The sequence below is a fragment of the Eschrichtius robustus genome, chromosome 19, assembly GCF_028021215.1.
Source record: "Eschrichtius robustus isolate mEscRob2 chromosome 19, mEscRob2.pri, whole genome shotgun sequence".
NCBI classification, from domain to species: Eukaryota; Metazoa; Chordata; class Mammalia; order Artiodactyla; family Eschrichtiidae; genus Eschrichtius; species Eschrichtius robustus.
In genome coordinates, this window is record NC_090842.1 from 13,295,486 (window position 1) to 13,312,324 (window position 16,839).

Genomic DNA, 16,839 nt, shown 5'->3' on the forward strand with positions numbered 1-16,839 from the left:
CCATTTCTCAGGATCTTCAACTTAGCTTATCTTTCTTCCAGGGAGTAAATTGGACACGTGTGCATTATGAGAGTTTTCAGGTATTTCCCATGCCTTCTCTGATTTTCATCTTCTCTTCCCATTTGATTTTTTTCAGTGGGAAGAGAGACAGAGCACATATCTTCACCCTGGGGAGAGTCCTCACCAGAAGAAATCCGATTTGGGAGTCTGACCTACAGTGATCCTCGTGAGCGAGAGCGTGACCAGCACGATAAAAATAAAAGGTAATGACCTTCGCAGGTGGGAGCTGCAATTTCATGACGCTTAGATTCTCCAAAATCAGGACTCTTAGCATATTATGTGTCATTTGTTATATTAAGTGCTGTTTGGCCTTGAGCTTGTTTCTCTGAAAGGAACTGACCAGAATTCTGAATTTGATCCAGGCTTCTGGACCCCGCCAATACCCAGCAATTTGATGACTTTAAGAAATGCTACGGAGAAATCCTCTACCGCTGGGGTCTGAGGGAGAAACGAGCTGAAGTGCTGAAGTTTGTTTCCTGTCCTCCTGATCCTCACAAAGGAATTGGTGAATAAGAATTTCTTTCTGTTCCCATCACTCTCTGAAAAGTCCTATAATTTAATGTGCCCATAACATAATACTTGGAATGAAGTTCCAGTTTCTCCTTTATAAGCAGAAATTTCTGAAGCATTTTGAGTCTGTTTCAAGCTTCCGAAAACCCTGGCATTTCATGAGGTGATTACATTTTTACTGTAACGGAAGACGTTTTCTATACAATCCTCAGATATTGATTGGAAGTGAAGTAGGGATATTTATTCGGTGATTCAACTAATGTTTATCAGACTCCTCTGAGTCACAGCGCTAGCACACTCACTCCTTCCCGTGGTGGAACTCACAGACCAGTGGGGGAGAAAAATATAATTACAAATTGTGATCAGTATTTATGAGCAAACAAAAGGGGTATTGGGGCAGGGAAGCAGGGGGGGAGAATCTTAGAAGACATGTCGAGCTGAATCGGGAAGGCTCTCTGAGGAGCTGAGGTTTGCAGGATGGGGCAGAGCCACACATGCAGCGAGAGAGCAACACGAAGGGCGTCCCATGCAGAGGGAGCGGGTCCATGGGGGAAATAACTTGTTATTCTAAACAGGTGAAGGAAGGCCAGTGTGGCTAGAACATAATGAGTGAGAAGAGTGCTGTAAAATTAGACTGTAGGATAGTCAGACTTGAGAGTCATGGTAAAGAATTTGGATTATATTCTAAGTCCAATGGTGAGCTTCAAAAGACATTAATAGGTAAGTTATATGACTTCCCTGGTGGTCCAGTGCTTAGGACTCTGTGCTTTCACTGCCATGGGCCCGGGTTCGATCCCTGGTCAGGGAACTAAGATCCCGCAAGCCGCGTGATGAGGCCAAAAAAGTAAGTGATGTACTCTGGTTTCCATTGTAAGAGGATCCCTTTGGCTGTTATAAGAAGAAAGGGTTGGAGGAGGAGAGAAGCAGAGGTAGGAAGGCCATTTGAAGATTCTTAGAGTAGTCAGAGAGAGATGGACGGCCTAGTCTCGGGGTGACATCAGTGGAGGTGGAGAGAGATGAGTGGAGTAAAAATGTATTTTAGAGGTAGACTCAATATGACTTACTAACAAGTTGAGTATGGGCTTGAGGAGAAGAAGCAAAGCTTAGATGATTCCCAAGTTTCCAGCTCAAGCAACTGGGTAGATGGTGGTGCCATATTCTACGACAGAAAAGATTGGAAGAAAATTGAAAACTCAGTTTGGGACAGTTGGAAATGTTGGTGAGGTTCAGACTGTAGAAATCATGCAGGCAGTTGGATATGAGTCTGGAGCTTAAAGCACAGTTCAGGGCTAAAACTAGGAATGTAGGAATCTGCACCATGTCGGTGGTGTTCAAGCTGTGAGAGTTGAGTGCATTTACCTGGGAGCTGGGGGGTGGGGAGGAAGAGGATGGGAGGAGCAAATAAGAGAGCCCACTTACTCTGGGCCTTGAGAGAAACCAGTACTTGGAGATTGAGTCTTGGAGGAAGAACCAGAAACAGAGACTTAGAATGAGATACCAGTGAGTTTTGAGGAAAAGCAAGACTGTACTATAAAAGAAGCTAAGAGAAGAGATGTTTTCTAAAGAGTGACATGAAAGACAGATACAAGAGTGGACTGAACACACACTGATTTCCTTTCTCCCCTAGACCCTGCCAAAGTGTCTACATAGAGCTTTTCTGTAAAGACACAACCATGCAAGGAGAAGTAATGTTGGCAGTAAAATTTGGGACCTGGGGGGCAGATAGGTTAGTGATACCTGATCTCCCAGGGAGAAAGCTGAGCCCTGAACTGGCAGGCAGAAAAACAGCAACACACATGGCAGAACCCCCAGGTGGCTCAGGAATTAGTGGTACCCCGCACCTCTGCAAGTGGCATGAAGGTGACGTCAAAAACAGGAGTATTGTGTCATGGCCTTTCTAGGGTCCCCAGATCCCCACTCCTAGTTTGCAGAGCAGTTATCACCCTTCCTCTCCCCCAGCAGAAAATGGAAGTTCATTCTCCAAAGAAGGTGGACACATTTCCCAATAAAGGGGCCGCCACGTAGCTAGCATACGAATGAGGAAAGACCTGGGGTTATAGAGAAGATCCTAGAAGCTTCCAGAGAGAGAAAACAGGTCACATACAAAGGATAGGAATATGAATAGCATCACACTTCTCGGGAGCAGTGAACTAGATACTGGAACTAGATGACAACAGTGCTGCAGTGCCTTCCCTGTTCTCAAGAAAATGATCCTCTTAGAATCTCTTAGAATTCTAACCTAGAATTCTGTACCCAAGTTATCCATCAAGTGTAAAAGTAGGCCTTCAGCCTATCCAAGGAGGAGAAATAGATTCAAGCCAGGAAACCAGGGTGTTGGGATGATGGTGAAAGGAGATGTACGTGACAGACCTGAAGACAGACCAGTCCAGGTTGGAGCTTCCGAGCATTGTCTCCAAGAAGAGAAAAAAAAATCTGTGTATTTCAGTATGTATAGTGTATTTCAGTATTCAGTGTATTTACAGAAGATTCAGATGTTTGGAGATGAATTATCAATAAGTATGTAACTAAGCAAACAGGAAAAACAAGACTAACTCTAGGAGGAACAAAATGTGCAAGAAAGAAAGGAAGTCATCATGGTACGTGGCTTGGCTTGAGTAATATTTACCTAGAGAAATAATGTGAAAACAGTACTGATCCAACCAGCTGATAATAGAACCGCATGGGGAAGATGAGGAACACGTGGTACATGAGTCTGGTTGGGGAGATTGGGGAATGAAAGAGCTTCCACCGGGGAAGGTCAAGAGACAGTGCTTAAATACGACAATTAAGAAATAGCTTTCTGAACATGTTGTGTAGAGATAGGGAGGTAGAAACAGAAGAAATAGTTAAGAATTTCCTCTAGGGGGTGATGGGTGTGGAGGTGGAAGGGAATGCTGCTTTTCATAACATGATACATAGAATAATTTGACCCTTTAAGTTGTGCGAGAATAGTTTCAATTAAAAAAAAAACCAAACTAATATATACATACATACATACTAATACATACATTGAATAATAAGGATTATTTTAATATGGATTATCTTTTTTTTTAATTTATTTATTTATTTGTTTTTTTAAATTTTTGGCTGTGTTGGGTCTTCGTTGCTGCGCACAGGCTTTCTCTAGTTTTGGCGAGCGGGGGCTACTCTTCGTTGCGGTGTGCAGGCATCTCATTGTCGTGTCTTCTCTTGTTGCAGAGCATGGGCTCTAGGCACGCGGGCTTCAGTAGTTGTGGCACGTGGGCTCAGTAGTTGTGGCTTACGGGCTCTAGAGCACAGGCTCAGTAGTTGTGGCGCACGGGCTTACTTGCTCCGTGGCATGTGGGATCTTCCCCGGGCCAGGGCTGGAACCCGTGTCCCCTGCATTGGCAGGCGGATTCTTAACCACTGCGCCACCAGGGAAGCCCCAAATATGGATTATCTTGGTGCATGTACGTAAAGAAATGCAGACAGAAAATGCTATGTGGGTACATATTTTTCAGAGCATCTACATGCATGAAAGTGTATCAGGGAGAGATTAATGATGGCCTGGAGCAATTTGTCTTTTAAAATTAGTTTCCAGGAAAATAAATGAATCACAGAGATATGTAACTGATGTGTCAATCCATCAATCAGCTAGACTATTGTCATCTCCTATTATAAAGGTCATGCTGGGTTCTGTGGGCTGGACAAAGAACTGTAAGGTGTGGTTTGGGGAGGGGGCATTCAAGAAGTCTATAATCCAGTCAGAGAGATGAAACAGAAGCTCATGAAGACTTAAATGATGTTCGAGAATGAATAGTATGTCCTAATACCATTACAAACAATGCTACACAATTTCAGAAAGAAGGGGGGAGCGTGGATTGTGGAAGAGTCACAGACAAAAACATTAAGTATTTCATCCTTAAAGTTTTTCCTTTGGAAGAGTCAGACTACCCAAATACAGGAAATAGCAGGTATTGAATATGACAAGGTTGCCAAGTTGGTCTCCTCCTGGTGGAAAACGAGCAGTTTCCTCTCACACTTATCACATCTGCAAGGGTCACTCCGTATCAGCAGCAAGATTTGAGGGGCGAGGTTGTTTTCATTTAGGGGATTAGATATTTATAGAAAGGACTCCAGGCTTCATTTATTTTGAGGGGATAATGCTAGACAGAGTATTCTTTAAAAAAAAAAAGAAAGAAAAAAGGAAAAAAAAAACTCCATATGCAAGGTGATTTTTGTCTTTGTTTTTTCTATTGAGGTATGAGGCGCTAGGTCAGAATGGTGGTAGAGAAGGTGCAGCCCACCCCCAGTTTCTATCTGCCCACCTGAATTTTATTCAGCAGTTTTCTGTTTCAGTTTATTAATTTAATGTCTTATTTACTTGGCTGGTTTTACTTACATTTGTGTAATGTGGTGTTAACACACATAACTCTTCTATGTGATTAACAAACTAGAATTGTATGACACTAAACCTTTGGAGTTAGCTTCCACCTGGAGGTTCCGTAAAGCCTTGGGAATCATAATTTGATCGTTCCATGTACCAGCAGTATTTTTATTGTCCTTATTAGTTTGTCTGTTAGGAACCAAGAATGATCCATTTCGCCTCTACCAGGTTTCACCTGTGAAGCCTATGCCTGTGATTCTATGCCTCCTTCCCTGAGATCCCCCAAGTTTATCAGTGTTCCAGTGAAAGACAGTTGACAGCTTTGTGGTTTTCATCAATGTCTTATAGTTTTCCGAGTAAAGGTCTTCTACTTCCTTAGGTAGGTTTATTCCTAGGTATTTTATTCTTTTTGATGTGATGGTAAATGGGATTGTTTCCTTAATTTATCTTCCTGGTAGTTCATTGTTAGTGTATAGAAATGCAACAGATTTCTGTATATTAATTTTGTATCCTGCAACTTTACTGAATTCGTTGATAAGCTCTAGTAGTTTTCTGGTGGTGTCTTTAGGATTTTCTGTGTATGGTATCATGTCATCTGCAAACAGTGACATTTTTGCTTCTTCCTTTCCAATTTGGATTTCTTTTATTTATTTATTTTTCTTGTCTGTTTGCTGTGGCTAGGACTTCCAGTATTATGTTGAATAAAAGTGGCAAGAGTGGGCATCCTTGTCTTCTTTCTGATCTTAGAGGAAATGCTTTCAGCTTTTCACTGTTGAGTATGATGTTAGCTTTGGGTTTGCCATATAAGACCTTTATTATGTTGAGGTATGTTCCCTCTATGCCCACTTTATGGAGAGTTTTTATCATAAATGGATGTTTAATTTTGTCAAAAGCTTTTTCTGCATCTATTGAGATGATCATATGGTTTTTGTTCTTCAATTTGTTAATGTGGTGTATCACACTGATTGATTTGCTGAAAAATCCTTGCATCCATGGGATGAATCCACTTGATCAAAGTGTATGATCCTTTTAGTGTACTGTTGGATTCAGTTTGTTAAAATTTTGTTGAGAATTTTTGCATCTATGTTCATCAGTGACATTGGCCTGTAATTTTCTTTTTTTTGTGGTATCTTTGTCTGGTTCTGGTATCAGGGTGATGCTGACCTTGTAAATTATGAGTGTTCCTTCCTCTGTGATTTTTTGGAATAGTTTGAGAAGGATAGGTGTTAACCCTTCTGTAAATGTTTGGTAGAATTCACCCGTAAAGCCTTCTGGTCCTGGACTCTTGTTTGTTGGGAGTTTTTAAATTACTGATTGAATTTCATTACTGGTAATTGGTCTGTTCATATTTTCTTTTTCTTCCTGGTTCAGTCTTGGGAGATTGTACATTTCTAAGCGATTTTGAACACATTCCACATCCCTTTGTACCTCCTAAAGTGGCAAAAGTTAGCATGTTTACCAGCATCACCCAAAGTGGATGCATACTCTTACCAACTGTTAACTAGTGGTCATGCCATTATGTGCAACAATGAGCGGCAAGAGAGAATATTAAGATTATGCTCAGTGACTTAGAGTTTTTGTATTTTTTCTCTTTGGGAATTTAAATCCATTTAGAAATTGTCCACACCCCTAAAGATTATTCGTTAGTTAAATGAAATATAAGTTCAAGGTCTTAAAGTTGATAAGGATGTTAGAAATTATGTTTAAGTGACACACTAAAAAGAAACGTGATTACTAATGATGTATTGAATTTTTCAACAAGATGACATTTTAATCATTTTACCCAGATAGAAATGGAGAATAGTTTACACATACAGTTATCTCAAGTGCCAAAGAACAACCCTTTTAAAAAGACATGTTATTATCATTCAGTTTACGTGAACACATGGTTTTTACATTTTCATAATTTTAAATGTTGAATCTTTTCAAACCAATAAAACCAGTAAAGGAAACTTAAGAAATATAAACTAATCAGTTTTTAATGAGAACACAAAGCAAAGTCTTACATAATATATACAGTTATGCTTTACAGAACTAGAACAAAAAATTTTTTAATTTGTATGGAAACACAAAAGACCCCACATAGCCAAAGCAATCCTGAGAAAGAAAAATGGAGCTGGAGGAATCAGGCTCCCTAACTTCAGACTGTACTACAAAGCTACAGTAATCAAAACAGTGTGGTACTGGTGCAAATACAGAACTATAGATCAATGGAACAGGATAGAAAGCCCAGAAATAAACCCATGCACCTATGGTCAATTAATCTGTGACAGAGGAGGCAAGAATATACAATGGAGAAAAGACAGTCTCTTCAATAAGTGGTGCTGGGAAAACTGGACAACTACATGTAAAAGAATGAAATTAGAACACTCTCTAACATCATACTCAAAAATAAACTCAAAATGGATCAAAGACCTAAATGTAAGGCCAGACACTATAAAACTCTTAGAGGAAAACATAGGCAGAACACTCTTTGACATAAATCGCAGCAATATCTTTTTTGATCTGTCTCCTAGAGTAATTAAATAAAAACAAAAATAAATAAGTGGGACCTAATTAAACTTAAAAGCTTCTGCACAGCAAAGGAAACCATAAACAAAACAAAAAGACAACCCACAGAATGGGAGAAAATGTTTGCAAATGAAGCGACCAATAAGGGCTTAATCTCCAAAATATGCAAACAGCTTATGCAGCTCTGTATCAAAAAAAATCCCAAACAACCCAATCAAAGAATGGGCAGAAGACCTAAATAGACATTTCTCCAAAGAAAACATACAGATGGCCAAAAAGCACATGAAAAGGTGCTCAACATCACTAATTATCAAAGAAATGCAAATTAAAACTACAATGAGGTATCACCTCACACCAGTCAGAATGGCCATCATCAAAAAGTCTACAAACAATAAATGCTGGAGGGGGTGTGGAGAAAAGGGAACCCTCCTACACTGTTGGTGGGAATGTAAATTGGTGTAACCACTATAGAGGTTCCTTAACAAACTAAAAATCGAACTACTGTATGACCCAGCAGTCCCACTCCTGGACATATATCCAGAGAAAACCATACTTTGAAAAGACACATTCACCTCTATGTTCATAGCAGCACTATTCACAATAGCCAAGACATGGAAGCAACTTAAATGTCCACTGACAGATGAATGGATAAAGAAGATGTGATACATATATACAATGGAATATTATTCAGCCATAAAATAACAAAATAATGCTATTTGCAGCATCATGGATGAACCTAGAGATTATCATACTAAGTGAAGTAAGCCAGAAAGAGAAAGAGAAATATCATATGATATCACTCATATGTGGAATCTAATTTTTTTAAAATGATACAAACGAACTTATTTACAAAACAGAAACAGACTTACAGATACTGAAAACAAACTTATGGTTACCAAAGGGGAAACGTGACGGGGAAAGGATAAATCAGGAACTTGGGGTTAACATACACACATTACTATATGTGATAGATAACCAACAAGGACCTACTGTATATAGCATAGGGAACTCTACTCAATATTCTGTGATAACCTATATGAGAAAAGAATCTGAAAATGAATGAATATATATATATGTATAACTGAATCACTTTGCTGTACACTTGAAACCAACACAACATTGTAAATCAACTATACTCCAATAAAATTTTTTTTAAAAGTTATGCTTAGAGAACGAAGACAGCTTTTTTCTGGGGGGGCGGGGGGGGGGGGCTGCGTTGGGTCTTCCTTGCTGTGTGCAGGCTTTCTCTAGTTGCAGCGAGCGGGGGCTGCTCTTCATTGCGGTGCGCTGGCTTCTCATTGTGGTGGCTTCTCTTGTTGCAGAGCACAGGCTCTAGGTACACAGGCTTCAGTAGTTGCAGCACGCGGGCTTCAGTAGTTGTGGTGCACGGGCTTAGTTGCTCCACGGCATGTGGGATCTTCCCGGACCAGGGCTTGAATCCGTGACCCCTGCATTGGCAGGTGGAGTCTTAACCACTGCGCTGCCAGGGAAGTCCCAAGACATAGCTATTTTTAACCCAAATTTTCAAACCAGTTTATCTCAGGGTTTACCTTAACTAGGAACTACCATAAAATTTTTTCCTTAGTTACCATGTATTTAGAGTCTCTATTTGTCTGTTTTTATGACTACCTATTGTGGTGAAGCAGAGGAGCTGGCTTTGATAGAAGAAAGAAACCAGGACCCTTCCTCTACAGTAGGAGGTGAAAGAAGAGGGAGATGTGACGATTTGGGGGTGTTGAGATGAAGTGTCCCCCATTGGAAGGCTTCTATTTTCTTAGGGAAGGGAGAGAAGAGGCCATCGGGTGAGAGAGAGAGGCATGTGGGAGGGGTTTAAGAACGTGGCAGAGGTGTGAGGTGGGCACCTGGGAGTTGGGGAGGAAGAGCCCGACCGCTGCACACAAGCCAGGAGTCTACCTGCAGGTGCGGTCAGTGAGACGAGCATCCTGAGCGTGCGCCTTCCCATGGGAACGCTCCCGGGCTGACGCGGAGGAGGCCAGGGACGGGGCTCATCCAGGTGAAGGTTTTGCCAGGTGGGACCGTGAGGGAGAGAGGGGCCAATTGCAAAAAAGTGACTATGAAGTGGAACCGTGTAATTCAGGCTGGTCAGAGGGGAAACTACAGCCAGAGAGGGGCTGATCGCATGGAAGTGCAAGTGGACTTTGGATAGAATGAAAGACGGTGGTGGATTAGAGGTGAGAGGACGGTGACCTGGGAGGCCAGGTGTGCAGAGGGTTAGTGGCGTGGCTCTTGAAGATGCCAAGGATTGGGGCGGAGGGAAGATTGAGAACCAGAAGCAGAAGTCTTCAGGGCACGGGGTGGGTGTGTGTCCAGAATGTCGGTAGATGACAGTAGAGGGAAAGGGGAAAGGCTGGTGAAGCCAAGGGGCAGTAGCCTCAAGAGGAGAGTACGGTCTGGAGGCAGCCATGCGCCACCCTCCCCTCCCACCCCTCCATCCTTAGAATGTAAGACAGAGCCGGCCTTTCCTTCGGAGGAGGCCGAGACGCAGCGGGGTTGGGTTAGGGCCAGGTGGTGAGGGGACCGTTCCCAAAAGAGCCTGTAGAGCACGTGGGAAGGTCTGCACTCGATGCAGCGCGGTGGAAGGCGGTCTGGGAGGAGGAAGGATCTCCAGGTAGCAAGGGGTGAGCAAGGGAGCTGGGCAGTTAACATGGGCCGCCTGGCCCCAGGGCCGTGGCTGAAGGGGACAGGGACTTCAGGGCAGGCGGGGACCAGTGGAGCAGGGCAGTCCTAACCGCTCTCCCCCGTGCTGGGGCGGCCCTGTGGTGGCCTGACTCCATCCATCTTAGGCTGCTGGGTCATTGGCAGGCAGATAGGGAAGAGATTGTGAGACCAATCAGCTCTTGCCTGCGTGTCGACTGATCCTTCAGTGCTTTCAGACAAACGTTTGTTAACTGCCTTCTCTGCATCTGTAGCTGTTGGGGTGGAAGAGGAATGAGATGGAGCCTCGACCGCTGCAGACACGGGGGTTTCCACCCAGGGCCTCTGAGAGCCAGGCGCCTGCTGCACCCCCTGCCCGCACCCTTCCACTGTGGTGATGACAGCAGCTCCTCTTTAAAAGACTTAGTGAGGTTGTAGAAGAAGGGGTTCTGCCATTCAAAAAAAGGAAATTGAACAGCAGGGGTCTAATAGGATCCTACAGAATCCCCCAAATGAGTACCTGGCTCTTACTTACTCACAATGCCTGGTTCCCCTTTGCAGAACTGAACTCACCATGTCTCTTTTTGGCCATCTCCACCCTTCTCCAGAGTTCGGCGTGTACTGCAGCCACTGCCGGAGCGAGGTCAGGGGCACGCAGTGCGCCATCTGCAAAGGCTTCACGTTCCAGTGCGCCATCTGCCACGTGGCCGTGCGAGGGTCGTCCAACTTCTGCCTGACCTGCGGGCATGGGGGACACACCAGCCACATGATGGAGTGGTTTCGGACCCAGGAGGTGTGTCCCACCGGGTGTGGGTGCCACTGCCTGCTTGAAAGCACTTTCTGAACTGACAGCCTGTGGGAGTTGTGGGAAATCCCAGAGAACCCGTTAATGCCGGTTGACAAACTCTCTGCCAGGAGAGAGGCTCCAGAACCCACCCCTAACTAGACAGGGATGTGTTCTCCTCAAAGTCTGACACGGTACCAGCTGTTCATGGGCCTTTGCTTCTCTTTTGTTGGCTGTTGGTGGCATGGATGTTGGTGGAGGAGGACGCGGGCAGGTGGAAGTTTTCTTGGAGAAAAGCACCTGCCTCCAGAGCCGTGTTTACCTTTAAGATGACAGCATCCTTTCTGATGCCATCAGAGAGATCAAGGTTGGTTGCAAAGGACAGTCTCCTGAGCCAAAGGACAGTGGACAAATGGGCCTGTGACATAAGTTGATGCATTTATGAACTGATGGACTGTGGCCTTTTAAAATATACTTAAATTGTAAATACGTAATGTACTTAAGGATCCTTAGATGTATTTTTTTGTTTGTTATTTCTCTTCCAGCTATTCTCCCTTGGCTAATAAAATTCTAGTAATCGTTTGAAAAACAAAGAGATGAAGTTGAACAATATTTTAGTGAATCTTTTTTTATTCTACTTCTAATTGAAATTAACTCTTTGGGATAGGACCAAAGTCAGTGCTCATATTTTCAAAGGAAATGCTGATTTGCTTTTGTCATCCAACAGGAGAAAATAGAATTTGACATTTAAGGTTCTTCCCAACCCCAAGAGTTTTTTTTTAATCATTTCTTTTAACAAAGGAAAATGAAATTACGTGGCAGCATTGCTGTGAGAGTCTCCCGTTGCCACCGTGTAGGTTGGCTCGGTTCCTGTAAATGCCTTCACTCTTCCCTTGGGCCGCTTCATAGGCTTTGACCCATGTTTATCTGCATCCACCAGTTCTCCAGAATGATTCTCAATGCTTCCCATTTTGTATGTGCCAGGAAAGAGACATCTTCTTTTCAATATTGCTACTGAAATTTATATTTATTTATTTATTTAAAAAATTTTTTTTTTGGCTGCATCAGGTCTTAGTTGCGGCACGAAGGGATCTTTTGTTGCAGCGCGGGCTTCTCTCTAGTTGTGGCATGCGGGCTTTCTGTCTCTAGTTGTGGCGCGCGGGCTCCAGAGCATGTGGGCTCTGTAGTTGTGGCGTGTGGGCTCTCTAGTCGAGGCGCATGGCCTCAGTAGTTGTGGCACGCAGGCTTAGTTGCCCCGCAGCATGTGGGATCTCAGCTCCCTGACCAGGGATCGAACCCACGTTCCCTGCATTAGAAGGCAGATTCTTTACCACTGGACCACCAGGGAAGCCCCTATATTTATTTCTTAGAATTTTACAATTCCAAATTGATTAGCTTAAGAAATATAGCTCCATGTCTCAAAATGTGAAAGTGTTGTACATCACTGTGGGTTTTTTTGTTTGTTTGTCTTTTTTAATTTTCATTCATTCATTTATTTATTTTTTGGCTGCATTGGGTCTTTGTTGCCGCGCAAGGGCTTTCTCTAGTTGTGGCGAGCGGGGGCTACTCTTCATTGTGGTGCGTGGGCTTCTCATTGCGGTGGCTTCTCTTGTGGAGCACGGGCTCTAGGTGTGCGGGCTTCAGTAGTTGTGGCATGTGGGCTCAGTAGTTGTGGTTCATGGGCTCTAGAGCACAGGCTCAGTAGTTGTGGTGCACGGGATTAGTTGCTCCGCAGCATGTGGGATCTTCCCGGACCAGGGCTCGAACCTACGTCCCCTGCATTGGCAGGTGGATTCTTAACCGCTGCGCCACTGGGGAAGTCTGCATCACTGTGTTTTAAGCTACAGGTCAGGACCCATTAATAGATTGTGAAATCAATGTAGTGGATAAAACCCAGAATTTTAAAAAATGAAACAGAGTAGAAGAGACATATCAGAACTTACCAGACATAGGGTAAACATTGTTTTCTGTAACTTGTTTACCAGTGTATATGCACACACCTGCACATGTGTATAACAGATCACAATGTAAATTCCTTCCTTCCTGAGGGTTGTGGTCAAAACGTTTTCAAAGCACTGTTTTGGGTGATGCTTATATGAACATCATCCCTGTGTTACTGGGCACAAAACACCATGACATAAGAAAGGCCTGGATCCTGTGCAGTGAGAGCAGAGGTTTAACCTTGGCCTATGATCCGAGGTAAGATGCCAGCGTCTTTGCAGAGCGGGCTGAATAACTAGGTGTAGTAGGTACGTGGGAGGTGGATAAAGGAGGCGGCCAAAGAAATCCGAATTTGTTCACTCTCTCTTGTTCACTTGTTTATATCGACACTGCTGTAATGGCACCACGGGATAAGTCGACAAGTTTTTACAGTAAGTCCCCTATGTACGAACAAGTTCCATTCCGAGAGCGCGTTCGTAAGTCCAATTTGTAAGTCCGACAAAGTTAGCCTAGGTACCCAACTAACACAATCGGCTATATAGTACTGTACTGTAATAGGTTTATAATACTTTTCACACAAATAATACATAAAAAACAAAAATAAAGACAACATTTTTAATCTTACAGTACAGTACCTTGAAAAGTACAGTAGTACAGTACAACAGCTGGCATACAGGGGCTGGCATCGAGGGAACAGGCAAGAAGAGTTACTGACTGGAGGAGGGAGAGGAGGTGGGAGATGGTAGGGCTGAAGGATCGCCAGCAACAGGAGACGGAGGGCAAGCTGCAATTTCACTCACGCCTGACGTTGATGGCAAAGGTTCTGGTTCCTTGCTGGGTTCAATTCTATCTACCCTCTTGAAAAAACGGGTAGTAGCTCTTTTTTCTCGTCATAGATGACACGGTAGCACTGGATTGCATTCTGAATGGCTGCTGCAACCTTCTTGTACCGTTCTATGTTCGGGTCCTGTGCCTCAAAAACTAACAGTGCCTCCTCAAATAAAGAAAACCCCGGGCTTCCCTGGTGGCGCAGTGGTTGAGAATCTGCCTGCTAATGCAGGGGACATGGGTTCGAGCCCCGGTCTGGGAAGATCCCACATGCCGCGGAGCAACTAGGCCCGTGAGCCACAACTACTGAGCCTGCGCGTCTGGAGCCTGTGCTCCGCAACAAGAGAGGCCGCGATAGTGAGAGGCCTGCGCACCGCGATGAAGAGTGGCCCCCGCAACTAGAGGAAGCCCTCGCACAGAAACGAAGACCCAACACAGCCAATAAATAAATAAATAAATAATTAAATAATTAAAGGTGCTAATAATTAAAAAAAAAAAAAAAAGAAAGAAAATCCCCCTGCCATTTCCTCCGTTGTGAATCTCTTCGGATCTTCAGTTACTTCTTCCTCTTGTCTCTCTTCGTCCTTTCTCTGGGCCTCCAATTCCATCAGGTCTTCATTAGTAAGCTCCTCGTGTTGCCCAGCAACAGTACTGTACAATAAAGTACACAAAAGCACAATCACTTGTAGAGGATGCACGTACATGACAATGTATGCCAGACACGTGAACTCACTTACGTGATTGGACAGGCACGTTCTCATCTTTGAAAGTTTGCACCTTGAAGGTTTGTATGTAGGGGACTTACTGTACTGAGGATCTGTCATGTTCCTCAATGAAGTCACACCATTTGCAGAGAACAGTCTTTTCCTGTTCCCCCAGTGCTTGAGCTCATGTCAAAATCTAGTTTCTCGCTCCAATTTTAGTCCTTTGACTCTGTTCCCTTATGGCAGTTATCATTATTTTCCAGTAAGACTTGTGATTGAAAAGCAGTCAAAACTTTGAGGAATAGATAACGGATGTGAACTCGGCCATCACTTTGAAAATATACAACTAATCCTGGGAGACTGATTATTACCTCCCGAACCAAGTAGCAGAAATCCCCAGCTTTGCCACCAAGGGGGATGCCTGTTAGGGTTTGGGAAGTCCTGTATGGGAAGGCCCATGGATAAATTCGTTTAGTTTGGACTAACAGAAAAAAAGGTAAGAAAAGCACAGACAGGAGTATCCGGCTTCTCCTTCTATCATAAAAATATTTCTCTTACAGTAACATAACTCTCATAACAATCTCTTAGTACTGTCTTTATTTGGCTACGTTCAGCCAAGATACAGTATAAAGGGTACAAAGCGATTAGATAGAAATGATGTCCCTTTTCTCATTGGGCTCAGCTTTGCTGTCACGGCTCTGGATTGCCACGCAGGAAAGAACTCTCTCTCACTCTCTGTGCTTTCAGAAGATTGAAAGTTTGGCCTCCATAACCTGGCCCTCCGTGCTAGATGCCTCTGTGTCCAAACTGGGAGTAACTCTGGTTTAAAGGCCTGGGGCCAGGCCAGACATTACTGTCTTCTGCCATAACTTGATTTAGAGAGAATCGATGAAGAGCACCTCCAAAACCGTCTGTGTTTTTTCTTCTTTTTCTAAGGGAGATCAGAAATGGAAGGAAGGGAGAAAAGATCAACATTGGTATCCAAAATAGGTGGATTTTCTTTCCTATCAGGAAAATGTCCCACTTTTCCCAGCAAAACTTGCTGGCCTTAAGAGGCTTGGGCCAACCTGTTTCTTAATCAAACTTTTTTCCTTCGTAAACATTTTGGACACATCAGATGCGACAGAGGTAAAATAGTTGTGCAGTACAAATAGAAGATATACTGTTTCTTGTTTTACCCACAAAAAGCTTTGATAGAGTTGGAAATCCTGAAATAGAAATGGTCGAAGGAACTCCAGGTGAAATTTTTTCAGAGCACAGAGCTTCCTGACTTTCTACCTTTTTAAACCTGAGAAACTGTTAACACTAGGTGGCAGCAGAGATCTAGACTTGGTGAATCTGATAGATTCCTAAGACTGAAATGAGGTTGCCGATAAAGATTAAACCAGACTAGTCTATACCTGGTTCTCCAGTCGTGAAATGAAAGAGCTGCTCAATTCATCTATATTCATCGATCCGGTGATTGAACAGATATATGCCATCGGGAAAGGAAAGCTAGTTGAAGTCCTGCCCATCACCTCCTCTAGTATGAAAATTTCTCACACATGGCTTTCCCTCTACCTACCTCATTATGTCCTTTCATTCAAAGATCAACTTTGGGTTGGCAAACATTTAATACGTCTCAATACATTAATACTTAAATAACGAATTTTTTTTTAAAGGACAGATTCTACTTTTCCACCCATCCACTTAACAAGTGTGCGTTCGGTTTCAGGCACTGTGCTACCCTTTGTAGAAACATGCTTGTTCATTAGACGTGATTCCTTCTGTTTCATGATCTTGCATTTTAGTGTGCACTATGCTTATAACGAGGGTCTTCTGGGTTAGAAATTTGGAGTGGTGGGAATAGCGGCTGTGAATCTCAAGACCTGTGTTCCCACCCCAGCTTTGCTGTGTGACTGTAGTGCAGGCACAGGGCTTCTGTAAATCTCTAATTACTCACCTATTAGGAAAAGGGGTGGAACTATTTCAGGTGTTGCAAATTCCAAAGCTTATGGGGATCAGGCATGTACCAGAAATACAGGAAGCAAGTGGATGTTATGATTTGTTTTATAAAGACACTTTAAGTGGAATTCTCTAGAAAGACATTTTGCATATGAAGCACACTGGACTGTTTTCTCTTACACAAAGAATTTGTCTTCTCTCCCATTTTTTTTCTTGAAACCCTCAGCCTTCTAGATCTTCCATTTGTCTTCCCATGTTGGTAGTCACAGTGTAAAGCGTTTTAGTTCAGCCACGGCCGACTCTACCACAGCTGGGAATAATCAGTGAAAGAGAAGTAGCTCACAGAATCTAGGAGGGCTGGAAATCAGGCTTGGGGGTCACGCAGCCAAGGGGAGAGTTAAAATACAGGATGCCCCGGTCAATTTGAATTTCACTTGGAACATATAAGTTGTTCATCTGAGGTTCAAATTAAGTGGAGATCTTGTATTTTTTGTTGTTGTTTGGCTGCGTTGGGTCTTCGTTGCTGCGCGTGGGCTTTCTCTAGTTGCAGCGAG

General features: G+C 43.3%; 1 protein-coding gene across 3 annotated transcripts in view; it reads left to right on the forward strand.

Annotated features, from left to right (window-relative positions):
• WDR59 (WD repeat domain 59) overlaps window positions 1–16,839 on the forward strand; it is a 100,910-nt gene that overhangs the window by 72,554 nt on the left and 11,517 nt on the right. For 2 of the 3 annotated variants that reach the window (XR_011071547.1, XM_068528966.1), the window contains exons 24-25: window positions 137–263; window positions 423–565. Coding sequence is in view for 2 of the 3 variants with exons in the window: in XM_068528966.1 (XP_068385067.1) it covers window positions 137–263; window positions 423–565 (270 nt within the window). In the remaining variant the exon portion in view is untranslated. Of the gene's footprint in view, window positions 1–136; window positions 264–422; window positions 566–10,692; window positions 11,419–16,839 lie in introns of those variants that run through there. The other variant, XM_068528965.1, reaches the window with a different exon arrangement.